Source organism: Artibeus jamaicensis, unplaced genomic scaffold (assembly GCF_021234435.1).
Source record: "Artibeus jamaicensis isolate MK-2021 breed Jamaican fruit bat unplaced genomic scaffold, CSHL_Jam_final contig_1526, whole genome shotgun sequence".
Lineage (NCBI taxonomy): Eukaryota > Metazoa > Chordata > Mammalia > Chiroptera > Phyllostomidae > Artibeus > Artibeus jamaicensis.
The window spans coordinates 1,739,547-1,752,534 of record NW_026521297.1 but is presented as its reverse complement, the minus strand read 5'-3'; the positions used below and the strand labels follow the sequence as shown (position 1 = coordinate 1,752,534).

Genomic DNA, 12,988 nt, shown 5'->3' with positions numbered 1-12,988 from the left:
AAATGGGAATGAGTATTTGGTGGATGGGTCTTTCATCTGATTCTCTGAGAAGATTGTTGAAAGCATCTGGCTCCCTCCATCTCCAACCCAGTAGCTTTGCAGCAGTGAGACAGGACAGGAAAATTACTAGGGCCCCCAGATCCCAGGCTCCCCTCCAATCTCTCCCAGCAACACCAAAGCCCCAACTTCCTGCATCTCAGTAACCCCCCTTCCTGCAAAACCATTTTCTTCATTAGGGTATTTTTTTTCCCCTTCTCATTCTCCTTCTCCCTCGTCTTCCTTTCTCTGAGCAGGGTTTCCAGGAACCTCTTCTGAGAACTTCTGGGGCGAGGGCATGTGTGTAGGGGGCACGGTGCGGGGGGGGGGGGGGGAGGATCATCGCATCTCATCAGGAGCTTGAGGAAGAAGCCAGTTAGTTACACAGCCAAGGGAAGTGATCTACCAGAAGGGGCGTGGCCTGTCCCGAGCTGGGTGCTTCCTCCAGTTCTCCAGCCTGGTTGTAGAAAAAGGACCATTCCTGGTGACCTCGGAGGGGCCGGGGAGGGAGGGAGACATCAACAGGAGCAGACAGCCTCGGCCATTCTGGGGCGTGGGAACACAGGCAGAGAGGGGGAGGGGAGGGCTAGCCTACGCTGGCTCCAGGCTGACTCACCGGCCGTGTGACCCTGGGCTAGTCTCTTGGCCTCTCCAGTGACTGCCCCGGAATAGGGCCTGGGACCATTCCCAGAGGCTCTTCCAGCGCCGGCTCTCCGTTACCCTTTTCCCAGGATGGGCACGAGGCTCACGCTGCACAGTCCCACGGGCCCGTGTGCAGCTTCCATCACTATCTTCCTTCAGAACAAATCCCAAAGCTCACCCCTGCTCCTTGCTCCAGCTGCCAGCATCTCCCGCCTGGAATTTGGCGGTCGCCGCTGCATGGGGCTCCGGCCTCTGCCCTGACTTCCGCCATCCTGCTCCCCACGCCGCAGCCAGCCGGATCCTGTTAACATTTAAGTCAAAGCGCATCCTTCCTCCTGTGGTTCCCATTCATCTCAGAGTAAAAGGCAAAGTCCTCACCAGGACTTCATTTATCTTATTTTATTAATTTATTTTTAGAGAGAGGGGAAGGGAAGGAGAAAGAGAGAGAAACATCAATGTGTGGTTGCCTCTCGTGTTACCCCTGCCAAACTGGTACCTGGCCCAAAATCCAGGCATGTGTCCTGACTGGGAATTGAACCAGTGACCTTTTGGTTCACAGGCCCGCGTTGAATCCACTGAGCCACACCAGCGAGGGCCCTACCAGGACTTTAACAGCCCTGAAAGATGGGCCTCTGTCCCCTGGCCAGTCTCACCTTCCATTCTGTCACTCTTGTCTGTTCCAGTCACACCACCGTAGTTACTGTGCCTCAGAATTCAGGCACTGTCACCCCGGGGCTTGTCACTCGCTGTTCCCTCTGCCTGCAATGCTCTCGCCCGCCCTGACAACCACTGGGCTGACCCCCCTCAGCTCCTTCAGGTCTTTGCTCAAAAGCCACCATCTCAGTGAGCCCTCCCCTGGCCTCACGCAGATCAGACTCCATGTCACCCTCTGTCCCTTCCTTCCAAACCTTATTTTGATTTACTTATTTACTGCCAGCCCCATGATGGTGGCGCCTGGGCTGTCTCAGTCACCCGCCCGTGTCCCCAGCCCCAGTCAGCACAGGGCACGTTGTAGGTACAAATGGATCTGTGACTGAATCTTGGTCCCAAGTCCCCTGCCCCAGCCTGCGCTGCTCACCCCTCCTCCAACCAGCCTGCTGTGGTTGCCCTTCGCTTGGGTTTGGACATTCTCCCCCTTCTTCCTCATCCTGACTTGGAGAATGCTATTTACCTAAAAAACTCAGAACTGTTCTCTCCTGCTCGCTGTCCCCTGTAAGATGGGGCAGGGATCCCAAGAGCAAAAGGGATCGCTCCACACTCAATGAATTTCTCCTTCCACCTGCCCTTTGAGTCACTCTCCTTTACCATCTTGCTGGAAATAGTCCAAACTTTTCTCTCTTTTTGGCTTTACCTTCTGGAAATTTAATTTACTGGTCCCCTCCTCCAGGAAGCCCTCCCTGTCCCCCAGACTTGGTCAGATGCCCTTTCGGGTTCCCCCAGACCCTGGCCTGTCCTGGCTGAGCCCTGCCCACTCTGGGTCATCACCATCCAGGGACTGATCTGTTGTCCCCATTGGCGTGGGAGCCCATGAGGGCAGGGCCAGGTCTCTTATTTGTCACCACTGTGTCACTAACACTACCCGTACAGGGGTAGGCACAGTTCAGTTGAATTTTTAAGGGGTCATGGTTGAGGATGACAGCTGACCAGTGACACGCCGACCTTACCCTTTTCCTATTTTCTTATATTCTTATGAAGAGTAACACAGCCTTATTTACATACAATTTGCATACACCAGACCAAGAAGGCAGGGAGTGTAGGACCAGATTTAGAGGGGGTTTGGGGGGAGCGGTGTTCTGCTTAATTCGAGGTTCACTGTGGCGGTGGCAGCATCTTCAGCTGCACCTGGTCCTCCTGGGAGGGGGGAACGGCCACCCAGCCGGCGGCCATGGCCTTGGCCACGCTGCTCCTCTTGGAAGTGAGTGGGGTCTCCAGGGTGATGGAGGCGTTGGCCATCTCCTGGGGCTTGTCGCTGGCCAGGAAGTGGAGCAGATTGTGCAGGGCCTTGGCCACGTCGCCGCGGGCGCCCTCGTTGACCAGGCAGTAGAGGATGGGGTCGGCCACGCAGTTGAGACTGGTGAAGGCCAGCGAGCTGTGGTAGGCGGCGAAGACGCGCTCCTCGAAGCCGCAGTCCCAGGGGCGGCCCAGGTAGACAGCGCTGCGGGAGAGCAGGAGCACGTGGTAGGGTGCAAAGCACACCAGCACGATGGCGATGAGGCTGAGGGCCAGCCGCTTGATCTTGGCCTTCTCCTGGCGCTCGGTGGACACACTGCCCCGCACGGCCCGCAAGATCCCGCGGTAGGACAGCAGCATGAGCGCCCACGGAAACAGGAAGCCCACGAAGACGCGGTAGAGGTTCATCCAGGCCACCCAGCCCTCCATGGGGAACTTCTCGAAGCAGAACGTATGGTTGTAGCGATCGCGGAAGAGCTCATCGTGGAACAGGGGCGCCGAGTTGGCGCCCAGCTCCGTGGCCCAGACCACGGAGCTCACGGCCACGGCCGTCTTGACCCGGCGCAGGCGGGCAAACCGCAGTGGGTGCGCCACGGCCAGGTAGCGATCCACCGAGATGCAGCACAGGAAGGCGATGCTGATGTAGATGTTGGTGTAGAAGATGAACCCGAAGAGCTTGCAGGAGCCGGGGCCGTGGATCCAATTGTCGTGGTGCAGGAAGTAGTCGACCCAGAGCGGCAGCGTGCAGATGTATAGCAGGTCGGCGATGCTGAGGTTCATCAGGTACACGCCCAGCTCGTTGCGCTGACGCACCTGGCGGTAGGCGGCCCACAGAGCCAGGCAGTTGGTGGGCAGCCCCACGGCGATGACGAAGATGTAGAGGGAAGGCGGGAAGAGGTGGTCCATGCGCGAGTCCACGTGACAGCCCTCCCATGTGCGGTTGCCCATTCTCGGCACTGGGGCTTTCAGGCGCTTCCCCTGGCCCACGGGGGCTGGGGGGCCGCGGGGGCCGGGAGGCCATCGGGGCCCCTGAGCCCCCTCCTTGCAGGCTCAGGGGGACATGGTGGTTGCCAGGCCTCGGGGAAGAGACGAGGTTGACCGTGAATCTTGGGCCAGGCTGGACAGGAAGGGGCGGAGCTTGAGAGGGAAAAGTTGGAGGAAGGATACAATTAGCACAGGAGGGAGGTTTGGAGAATGGTGGGAGGAACAAAGAGCTTCCTCAAGCAGGTGTGTATAGACCCGATCGGAAATTAAATGAGGGCCCTGGCTGGTGCAGCTCAGTGGATTGAGCACGGGCCTGCGAAGCAAAGGGTCCCAGGTCTGATTCCCAGTCAGGGCACATGCCCGGGTTGCAGGCCAGGTCCCAGCAGCAGACGCATGAGAGGCAATCACACATTGATGTTTCTCTCCCACTCTCCTCCCCCCCACCTCTAAAAATAAATAAGTTAAAATATTTTTTAAGAAATGATGTAACAAGGAAGGTGACCAGTGAAGAGAAGAAGATGGAAAAGGAGGTGTTGAGGGGAGTGGACAGGGAGGAAGGATTCAGTCTGGGGAGTGTGGAAATGGTTTTTAAGACACAGGAAGGAGGTGAGTAAGGGCTGGATCAGGAGGATTATAGATGAAGGGGGCGGTTTGAAGGGGGGAGGGGAAGGCTCAGGCTCGGTCGTGCAGAGCGGTTGAGATGAGGCCCCCCCCCCTCACAGTTCAGAGCTGACTTTTCGGTTCCTGTGGGGAGAGAGGACCCAGTGAGGGGGTCAGGGCGTCAGGTCCCACCCCTTCTCCCACGCTGCTCGCCCTTATTCCTATAGGCTGCCTCATGGAGCCCCATTCCAGACAACAGGCCTCTGAAAACCCAGATTTGAAGTGCCAGATCGACTTTCCCCTAATAGATGTCAAATAATAACCCAATTTGGATTTCAGAACTTTCTTCCAGAAACCACATAAAACTGGCGTAATTGGATCATGCCTTGGGAAATGATGGACTAGGTTAACGCTGCGGTTTTACGGGAACTCCCCTCAAGGACGAACAGCAAGGCAGTGACCCAACAAGAACCGGAACTGGAAGCAGGACCAGCCTCCCACTCCTAACCCAGGGTACCCCGTTCTTGATGATGATGATGGTGATGGTGATGATAACAGCTAAAGCTCATGAGTCCCAGTACATAGCAAACCCTGTTCGAAGCACTTTTCTGGGTATTAATTTATTAAAATGTCAAAAACCCCATGAGGAAAAGTGCTGCGTGTTCCTCCTGTTTGACAAACTGAGGCACACAGCAGCTCAGAGACCTGTCCAAGGTACTGACGACCGGAGACTGGGAATCTCGGCTCTTGCCCCTTGGGCTCCAGTCCGTGCTTTCCACTCAGAAAGGGCTGGGCAGAGAGAGGCCCGGGGCTGGGAACCATAGTTGCAGAGGGCAGGGGGGAAGGGGTGAGAGCGGAGGCTGCTGGATTGGAGCAAGGGCAGGGTCTGGCTGGTGTAGCTCAGTGGATTGAGCACGGGCCTGCTAACCAAAGGATCGTGGTTCAATTCCCAGTCGGGGTACATGTCTGGGTTGCAGGCCAGGTCCCCAAGGAGGGGATGTGTGTGAGACAACCAGATATTGATGCTTCTCTCCTCTTTTTCCCTTCCCCTCTCTAAAAGTAAATAAATACAATTATTTTTTAAAAGATTTTATTTATTTATCTTTAGAGGGGAAGGGTTAGGGAAAGAAATATCAATGTATGGTTGCCTCTCATGCATCCCTTGCTGGGAACTGGCCTGCAATCCAGGCATGTGCCCTGACTGGGGATCGAACCACAGTTTTCTGGTTCACAGACCCATGTAAATACAATTACTTTTTGAAAAGGAAAGAAAGTGGCAGATGGTGGGTGGCACCTTTGAAGAACCCCCAGGACACACTTTGAAAACCACTGCTTGAGCCCGTTGGACAGATGAGGAAACCAAGGCCCAGAGAGGGGAAGGGATGAGCCCAACGTCACACAGCAGGTCCCTGGAAACCTCCCTGATGTCTGAGCATCCTTGCATGGGAAACCCCTCCGGCTGGACGTCCTCCACAATAAATCCTGAGTTCGCACCTGTCTCCAAAACCCCTGCCACTGCCTGCTTGGTGCCACCAAGCCAGCTCACTCGCTGGAATCTTTACAGTGGCCTCCTCACTGCTCTCTCAGCTGCCATTGACGTCTTCCATCCCATTTCCCGCAACGCAGCCAGAACGGCCTTTCCCACTCGGACATCAGCCCTGGTTCCTTCAATGGTTTCCCTCCAGTGGTTTCCCAGGGGGCTTGAGGTAAAATCCCAGCGCCTTGCCCCAGGGGACGGGGCGCTGCCTGACTTGCTGGGCAGTGACCTTTCTAGCCTCACAGCTTGTGCTCCTACTGTACCGTCCTCCTGGCCCTCTCTTCCTTCAGATCTTGTTAGCACTAGCCTTCTTGCCCTGGCCAGTGGAACTCAGTTGGTTGGAGCATCCTCCGGTAAACCGAAAGGTCACAGGTTCAATTCCCGGTCAGGGCACAGGTCTGGGTTTCGGGTTCAGTTCTGGATCAGGTGCATTGGAATGTATGAGAGGCAACGGAATGGAATCAATGTTTCTCTTCCTCTCTCTCTCTCTCCCTTTCTTCCCCCCTCTCTCTCTAAAATAAATGGGCATGTCCTCGGGTGAGGATGAAGAGAAGAGAGGAGAAGAGAAGAGGAAGGGGGAGGGGAGGGGAAGGGGGAAGGGAGGGAAGAAAAGTAAAAGAAAAGAAAGGAAAAGAAAAGAAAAGAAAAGAAAAGAAAAAAGAAAAGAAAAGAGAAAAGAGAAGAACTAGCTTCCTGCTTCCTTCACTTCCTCGGGGACGCCCTTCATACCCAGAGTCCCGCCCACCCCCACTGCCCCAGGGCTCTTTCCTCACAGCACCTGTATCTCGTCTTTGTCTGTCTGGAGTGGAAGTTCCCGAAGGGCAGGGGCCGACGAAGGGCAGGGGCCTTGGGTCGACCGCTGTAGTGTCCCCAGCACACAGTAGGTGATTAACGAACAACCGTAGACTGAAGGAACACGCATTGGGTACCCTACTCCCCAACGCAGGCTCCCTCCCCCCATCAAGTGGCACCAACCCCGCCCCCCCCCCCCCCCCCCCCCCCCCGTCAGGCTCAAATAAGCCCCTGGGGGACCCAGAGAAGAAGATGAGGGGTGGCAGTGAAAAGAGCAGGATCCGTCTGCTACAGAACTGACATGGGAAGGCCCAGACTGAGTCCTGCTACAGAGGGAAGTCCCGAGCCCTCTGCGGGGTCCTCAGCCGCCCTGCGCCCCCACCCAGACTCAGAAGGGGGGGCTCCTGGACCCTGTGTGGATAGGACGGAGGGGGCTTGCTCCTGACAGTAATAGTGGGATCCAGTCCCTTCCCTGACCCTCCAAGTCACCCAAAACACCTGTCCCCAGGCTCTCTGACCCTCAGTCCCCGCCCCTCTCTCTCTTGCCCTGTCTCTCCTTCCTTTTGTAACAGTGAAAGAATTACTTTTTTATTCCTCAGGAGCTTCAGGTTCTGCTTTATAAGAAGGGGAGGGGCACACACTTTCATGCCAGTCACATCACAGATAGGAAAATCCTTGTCGATGTTCTCCTTACATTCTTGAGTACTTGTTACTCCGCAGGCTCTGGACAGCTGAGACCAGAAACAAGTGTTTAGTGGGACGCAGCCCCCGAGGCTGGCATTTCCCTTGGTCCCACCCTCGGCAGACCACCTGGGTTCTGCTGAGGCTGATGCAGACACACAGGATGGAGAATAGTTTCTGGCGCCCAGAGGAAATATACTTCCCATTGCTAATTTCCTCAGGGGGGAACCAGCTGGACACTCACGCCTTCTTCCTCCTACCTCTCCTCTGCAATCGGCCTGCTTCTAGGGAGTGCTGGCCATGCGGAGGAGCCTCAGAAAACCCTCCCTTCTCCCCCCACCTTGCCAGATCTGCCCACCATCGAGCCCAGAATGGTAGACTTAGAATTCCACAGCACAGCAGGCCCGTAGATGACCACGGTGGGGAGTGGGGTGGGAGGCGGGGTGCAAGGTTATTTCTGACCCCTCCCTGGGACAGATGAGGGAACTGAGGCCCAGAGGGGCAAGGCAGTTGTCTCAGTCACATGATGTGTCAAGACTGGGCAGACTTTTTTTTAAATACAGATTTTATTTACTTGTAGAGATAGGGGAAGGGAGGGAGAGAGCGAGGGAGAGAAACGTCAGTGTGAGAGAGAAACATCAACTGGCCGCCTCTTGCGCATGCCCTGACCCAGACAGAAACCAGCAACCCAGGCATGTGCCCTGACCAGGAATTGAACCGGTGACCTTTCGCTTTGCCGAACCACGATGACGTCCAACCTACGGAGCCACACTGGTCAGGGTCCCGGCAGGTTCGTTCTTAACTGGAAGAGCTTACTTTCCCTGAATGTTTTCTCTCCACACTCTCTGCCCTCCTGCGACTTTCCTCAAGTCTTTCTGGGGTCTCAGCCCCTCTTGAGAATCTTCTGAAAAATACACGAACTTTCTCACCATGAAAGCAAGTGACTTGGAGTGTCTTGGGTGTCCCTCCGTCACCTGACTCCCTCCCCAAGTTCCCGGGCTTCACGCCCAGGGTCAGGACCCTCTTCAGCTGGGATCTAGGTTGCTTGCCTTAATCGGGCATTGCTGGGGACTCCATCCCCGGATCTCACAGATCCCACGAGAAGCTCCACCTGTCTCAGACGGCCCCCCATTTGGTCCCTGATGCCCACCCCCGCAGAGGGACACGAAGAGCGAGAGTCCCAGGTGTGGACAAGATGGCTGGGTCAGATCTCGGCCCTCACTTTATCCCTCAGCTGCTTGCACCATATCCGTCCCTAGGTCCGCCTGCCACCCCTAAATCCAGACTGGGGTGGTGTTGAGAGGACTAGAGAAGAAGTGATGGAGCCCCCCACACTCCCACCACCCTCCACTCCCCAGATTTATCCCAGAAGCCAGCAGGCCATTGCTCCCCACTTCCTCCTCTGTCAGCTCTGCTCCCCCTCCCCTGGCTCCCAGCTCTCCTGGCAGCCCCAGGGGACCGGCCAGCTCCAGTCCTCTCATTAGGAGACGAAATGTGATCACCAAGTCTCGCTCCCCACCTGGTGTCCTGGTGGCAGGCGGAAGCCAGGGGACAGCCAGGCCAAGCTGACCGCCTTGCTGGATCTCAGCTTCCCCTCTTCCAGCTCATGGGTCCCCATCCCCCCCAAAGCCCACTCCACCAGGAAGGGGCACCGGGGTCCTGGACTCCGCCACTCCGATGTTCTAAATTCCAGCGTCCCCCAATCCTCAGGTTCTATTGTTAGGCCAGGGCACAGTTTACCGTTCTATTATTGTAACGATGTTCTGGAGTTCTACCTTTGTTCCGTTCTATTATTATTACCACCATGGCTTACCATGCCCTCACCCAATAGCCCAGGAGGCTTGCATTCCAAGATTCAAAAGTTCTATTGTTAGAACGCTCTATGATTTTTTAAAAACATTCTATGACTTTCATAATCTATTATTAAACTCTCAGTGATTATGATCTTTGCCAAGCAAAAACACGAATGCGTATTTCCCTTTTGTTTTTGTTAGAAATGGGAGCATACTCTATGTAGGGTAAACCCCTCTTGCTTTTCCCCCTTATCTATGCTATTTCTAACATTTCAGCAGCCTGGAGTTCTAAGATTATGCAGAATGCAGAATTCTGAGATACTAAGAATCACGGTGTGGGGGGGAGGTGGGGGGCGCTCTAGGGAGCTGGGGGGAGTTTAGTGACCACCTCCACCTAGTCCCTCAGTTCTCATCACTTGGGGATGGGGGGGTACTAGGCACCCAGGCTTTCTCCCTGCCCCTTGCCCAGGGGGCCTGGCCTCATCACTCCCTGCTGGCTCACAGCAGCTGAGTTATTATTTGTCTAGACACAAACCAAATTATAGCTCCTGTCCCCTGGGAGCAGTGGGCTTCATGGGGGGGGGGGGGGTCAGGAGACAGAACCAGGCAGGAGTTAACCCCTGCCCCCTACTTTTCCTCCTCTCTCCCCTCCTTTGAGATTCCTCACCTTCCCCACAAACCGACTCTTGCCCCCTTTCCCTGGCCACCACCATGGCTTCAGAAATGTTTTCTCTTCTCTGCTTCTAAAGTGCTCCCTTCTGGGTCCCAGCCGTTCCTATGCACCCTGGCATTCTCCCCCTCGCTGGGTAGACCTCCTACTCCAAATTAATCCGACTTAGTGGCAGGAAAAGAAGCCGGCTCTCTGGATTTGGGCTTCCGTGGAACTAGAGCCCCAACCCCCAACTGGCACTGACTCGCTGTGGGGACTTCTCCTCTTGGGCCTCAGTTTTGCTGTCTGTAAAGTGGGTGCTTGGCCTAGGTGTCTCTGAAAGTCTTTTCCAGGCCACAGCTGTGAACACTGGAAATGGTCACGATTCCAGCAGGAGTCCTTTGGGGTTGAAGGGTTTGACTATCCTAAGCACCTTTGACTTGCGTTCCCAGTTCTCTCCTCCGATCACTCCCACATTCTGGATCCTTCTATTCGAAGACCTCACATTCAAGGCTTCTTGATGATACGATGCCGAGTTTGGGAGCCCTCATAAGTTTCTATCATCTCATCCTGGTGGGAACCCCCCCTAAGAAAGGAAAAACCTCCCCATCCTCACCCCGAATCTGAATTCGAGTCATTTGCAGAGATGAAGCTGGTGGGGGGCCCTCTTGGGGGGTTCGGAAGGAAAGTGGCGGGTGTGGGTCCTGGGGGGGGGCGTTGGAGGGGGTGGCCCCCATCATCTCCAGCTGTGCCTCCCAGTAAAACTCCCAGCGCACATCCTGCCTGAGTGCATAGACACACCCTCAAACCGATGCCCCCCTGGGCTCCAGAGCTGCCCCTCAGCCTGCTTTGGAGGGCGGGGGCAACCAGTCCAAGGAAGGGGGATGAGGTAAAGGCAGGAAGGAGTTAATGGTGACCCAGCCAAACCCTGGAAGGGAGGAAGTGTGAAAGGAAGTCCACCCCCCAGCCAGGAATTCCTGAAATTGGAGGGTGGGGTGGGTGCGACCTCAGGAGCAGTGGAGGGACTGTGTTAAAGGGGCACTGGGGTCACAGTGTCACTCAGAGCTTACCTGCCCCAGGTAGCAACTCTGCTGTCCCCCACCCGCCTCCCAAGCAGCTCTTCGGCCCTGGGGGAAGCTCAGGGGATGGGCGAGGATTTGCAACGAGATGCGGACGGGGTCTAAGACGCAGAGACATAGGGAGAGACGGCGAGACCGGGAAGGAAAAGGCAAAGAGATGGACAGAGACACAAAGGCGTGGAGACGGAGGCAGGGAGAGAGCCGCACAGACGCAGGGGCGGTCGGAAGACTGGTGGGCAGAGACGGAGACGGGCGGAGAGAGACCGGCAGGGACGCAGAGGCAGCCACGGAGCCGCACGGGGGCGTAGGGCGAGAGGTGCGCCCAGAGGGAGAGGGCGCGCGGGCACAGGGGCATCGGAGACAGAAGGACAGATGGGCGGGGAGACAGACCCGAGACGAAATCCACCGCGGGGACGTAGGGGGAGCCAGCGCCGGAGAGGGGCGGGGACCAGACGGCGCGGGAGACCGAGGCAGCGGGCCTGGGGACGCGAAGCCCCCAGGGGCGCGGGGAACAGCGCCCCGCGGCGGCCGGGCGACCAGCGCGGACCGAGGAGGGGTCGGCTCCTACCTGCGCGCGCGGCGGCTGGACGGGGAGGGCGGCGGCGCTCCGGGCTGCAGCGAGGGCTCGGGCTCGACGGCGGCCCCGAGATCCAGCGGCGACTCCTCACCGGCCCAGGCCCCGCCCCGGCCTGCCAGGCCCGCCCCCACTAACCCCTCCTTTGTCGCTCCCCCTTAACCCCTTTCAGCCTTCACTTCGCCGGACTGAGGCCTTGCAGAGCCGGGGAAATCTCACCTGCGGCGGCAACCCCCCTGCCTTCCCACATCGGCCCTTCAAAGCCCGCAGTCTGGATGCCCCCACCTCGTTCACCCCTTCGCCAACTCTCCCTCCAGCCCCGCACCTCCGATCTGATCAAACCCGGAGGCTCCTGTGGGGGCTCCCCGCACTGACTGTTCTTCAGCTGATCCATTTCCTCCCTTCGGAGACCCCAAACCTGAGTCACTAACTTTCTGGTCCTTGCCTGCCCCCCACAAGAGAGACCACATAGGGTTCTGTTAAGTCCTCACTCCCAGGGTCAGGGTCACCCCCGGAAAAAGTTCCGGGGCTTGAGGTCCCAGCCCCGCCTCTTGGCCAGACCTTGGGCTGGACGTGACCTCTGTGCCTCAGTTTCCTCTCCTGTCAGTATGGGCACGGCATAGTCCCTTTGTCATGGGGATGTCATTCTGAGGTGTCAGTACTGTCAATTTTGTAAAACATACCCACGCCCCTCGCTCCCAGGTTCCCAATTCCTCCTTGTTTTATTTTTTTTTCACCCCACAGAACTGGTCACCATCGAATGTTCCACGTATGCCACTTATTTTTCCTAATTCTCTGCCTTCCCCGCAGGAGGAGCGTCATTTGTCATTGTCGTGCCTGCTTTGTTGACTATTGTGTCTGTTGCCCAGAAGGCCACTGTGCGCGGGATAGGTGTGCAATGCACGAGAGAGGTGTGCAGCGCGCAGTTCTCCGGGGGCGAGCACGTGAATGGTGAGGGCTCCGGACACGTGTGCTTATTTGTGTCACCGTCGTTCCGACCGGATCCTGAGAATTCACTCTTCGTCAGAGCACTGTGGACACACCTGGTATGGAGCACTCAACGATGGCCGCTATTAGGTTTGCAAAACCCTACTTATTTATTTATTTTTTTAAATAAAATGAATGCCCGGATCTTAAGTACAATGAGTTGTGACAAACAGATACAACCATGTGATTAAGCACCCAAATCAAGATGGAAAACATTTCCATCCCCCAGACCCTGGTGCGTTGCCCCTTTCCAGGCAATACTCCGCATCACCCCCGGAGGCAGCGCTGCGCTCTCTTTTTTTCTTGGGAGATTAGCGTTGCCTATTCTAGGACCTCATATAAATGGAGTGATACAGTTGTTTTTTTTTGTATGGTAGCTGTTAGGGTCACTCGCTGTGTGACCTCGGACAAGTGACTACACCTCTCTGAACCATGGCGCAGCCCTCCTCTCTGGACTCTTGAGGACAACAGAGAGTGAGAGAGTTAACTAAAGACCAAGTGACCTGCAACGCACACAGGAATACAGGCTTTCCCTTCTGCCCTCCTACGGGGGAGGGGCAGTTCCGAGGAAGCTGGCGGGGAAGCTTTAGCCCCTCCCCGCACTGAACCCCACAGACCCGTTCAGTTTCAGGACGAGCCCCGCAGAGTCCTCCCATCAGCCCCGTGGCCGTCCCAGGCTCTTCC

The 12,988-nt window shown here is 56.5% G+C and overlaps 1 protein-coding gene across 1 annotated transcript; it reads right to left on the bottom strand.

Annotated features, from left to right (window-relative positions):
• Positions 1-1,017: 1,017 nt before the first annotated feature.
• On the bottom strand, positions 1,018-11,411 carry GPR4 (G protein-coupled receptor 4). The gene is made up of 2 exons (XM_037136815.2): positions 11,312-11,411; positions 1,018-3,765 (listed from the first exon to the last, which is right to left on the bottom strand). Exon 2 carries the CDS (start codon positions 3,574-3,576, stop codon positions 2,488-2,490), a length of 1,089 nt encoding a protein of 362 aa, XP_036992710.1. The 5' UTR covers positions 3,577-3,765; positions 11,312-11,411; the 3' UTR covers positions 1,018-2,487.
• Between the last annotated feature and the right edge of the window lie 1,577 nt (positions 11,412-12,988).

What these genes read in the sequence shown, in the direction of transcription:
- GPR4 (XM_037136815.2), bottom strand. Translation starts at nt 3,576, where the DNA reads ATGGGCAACCGCACATGGGAGGGCTGTCACGTGGACTCGCGCATGGAC.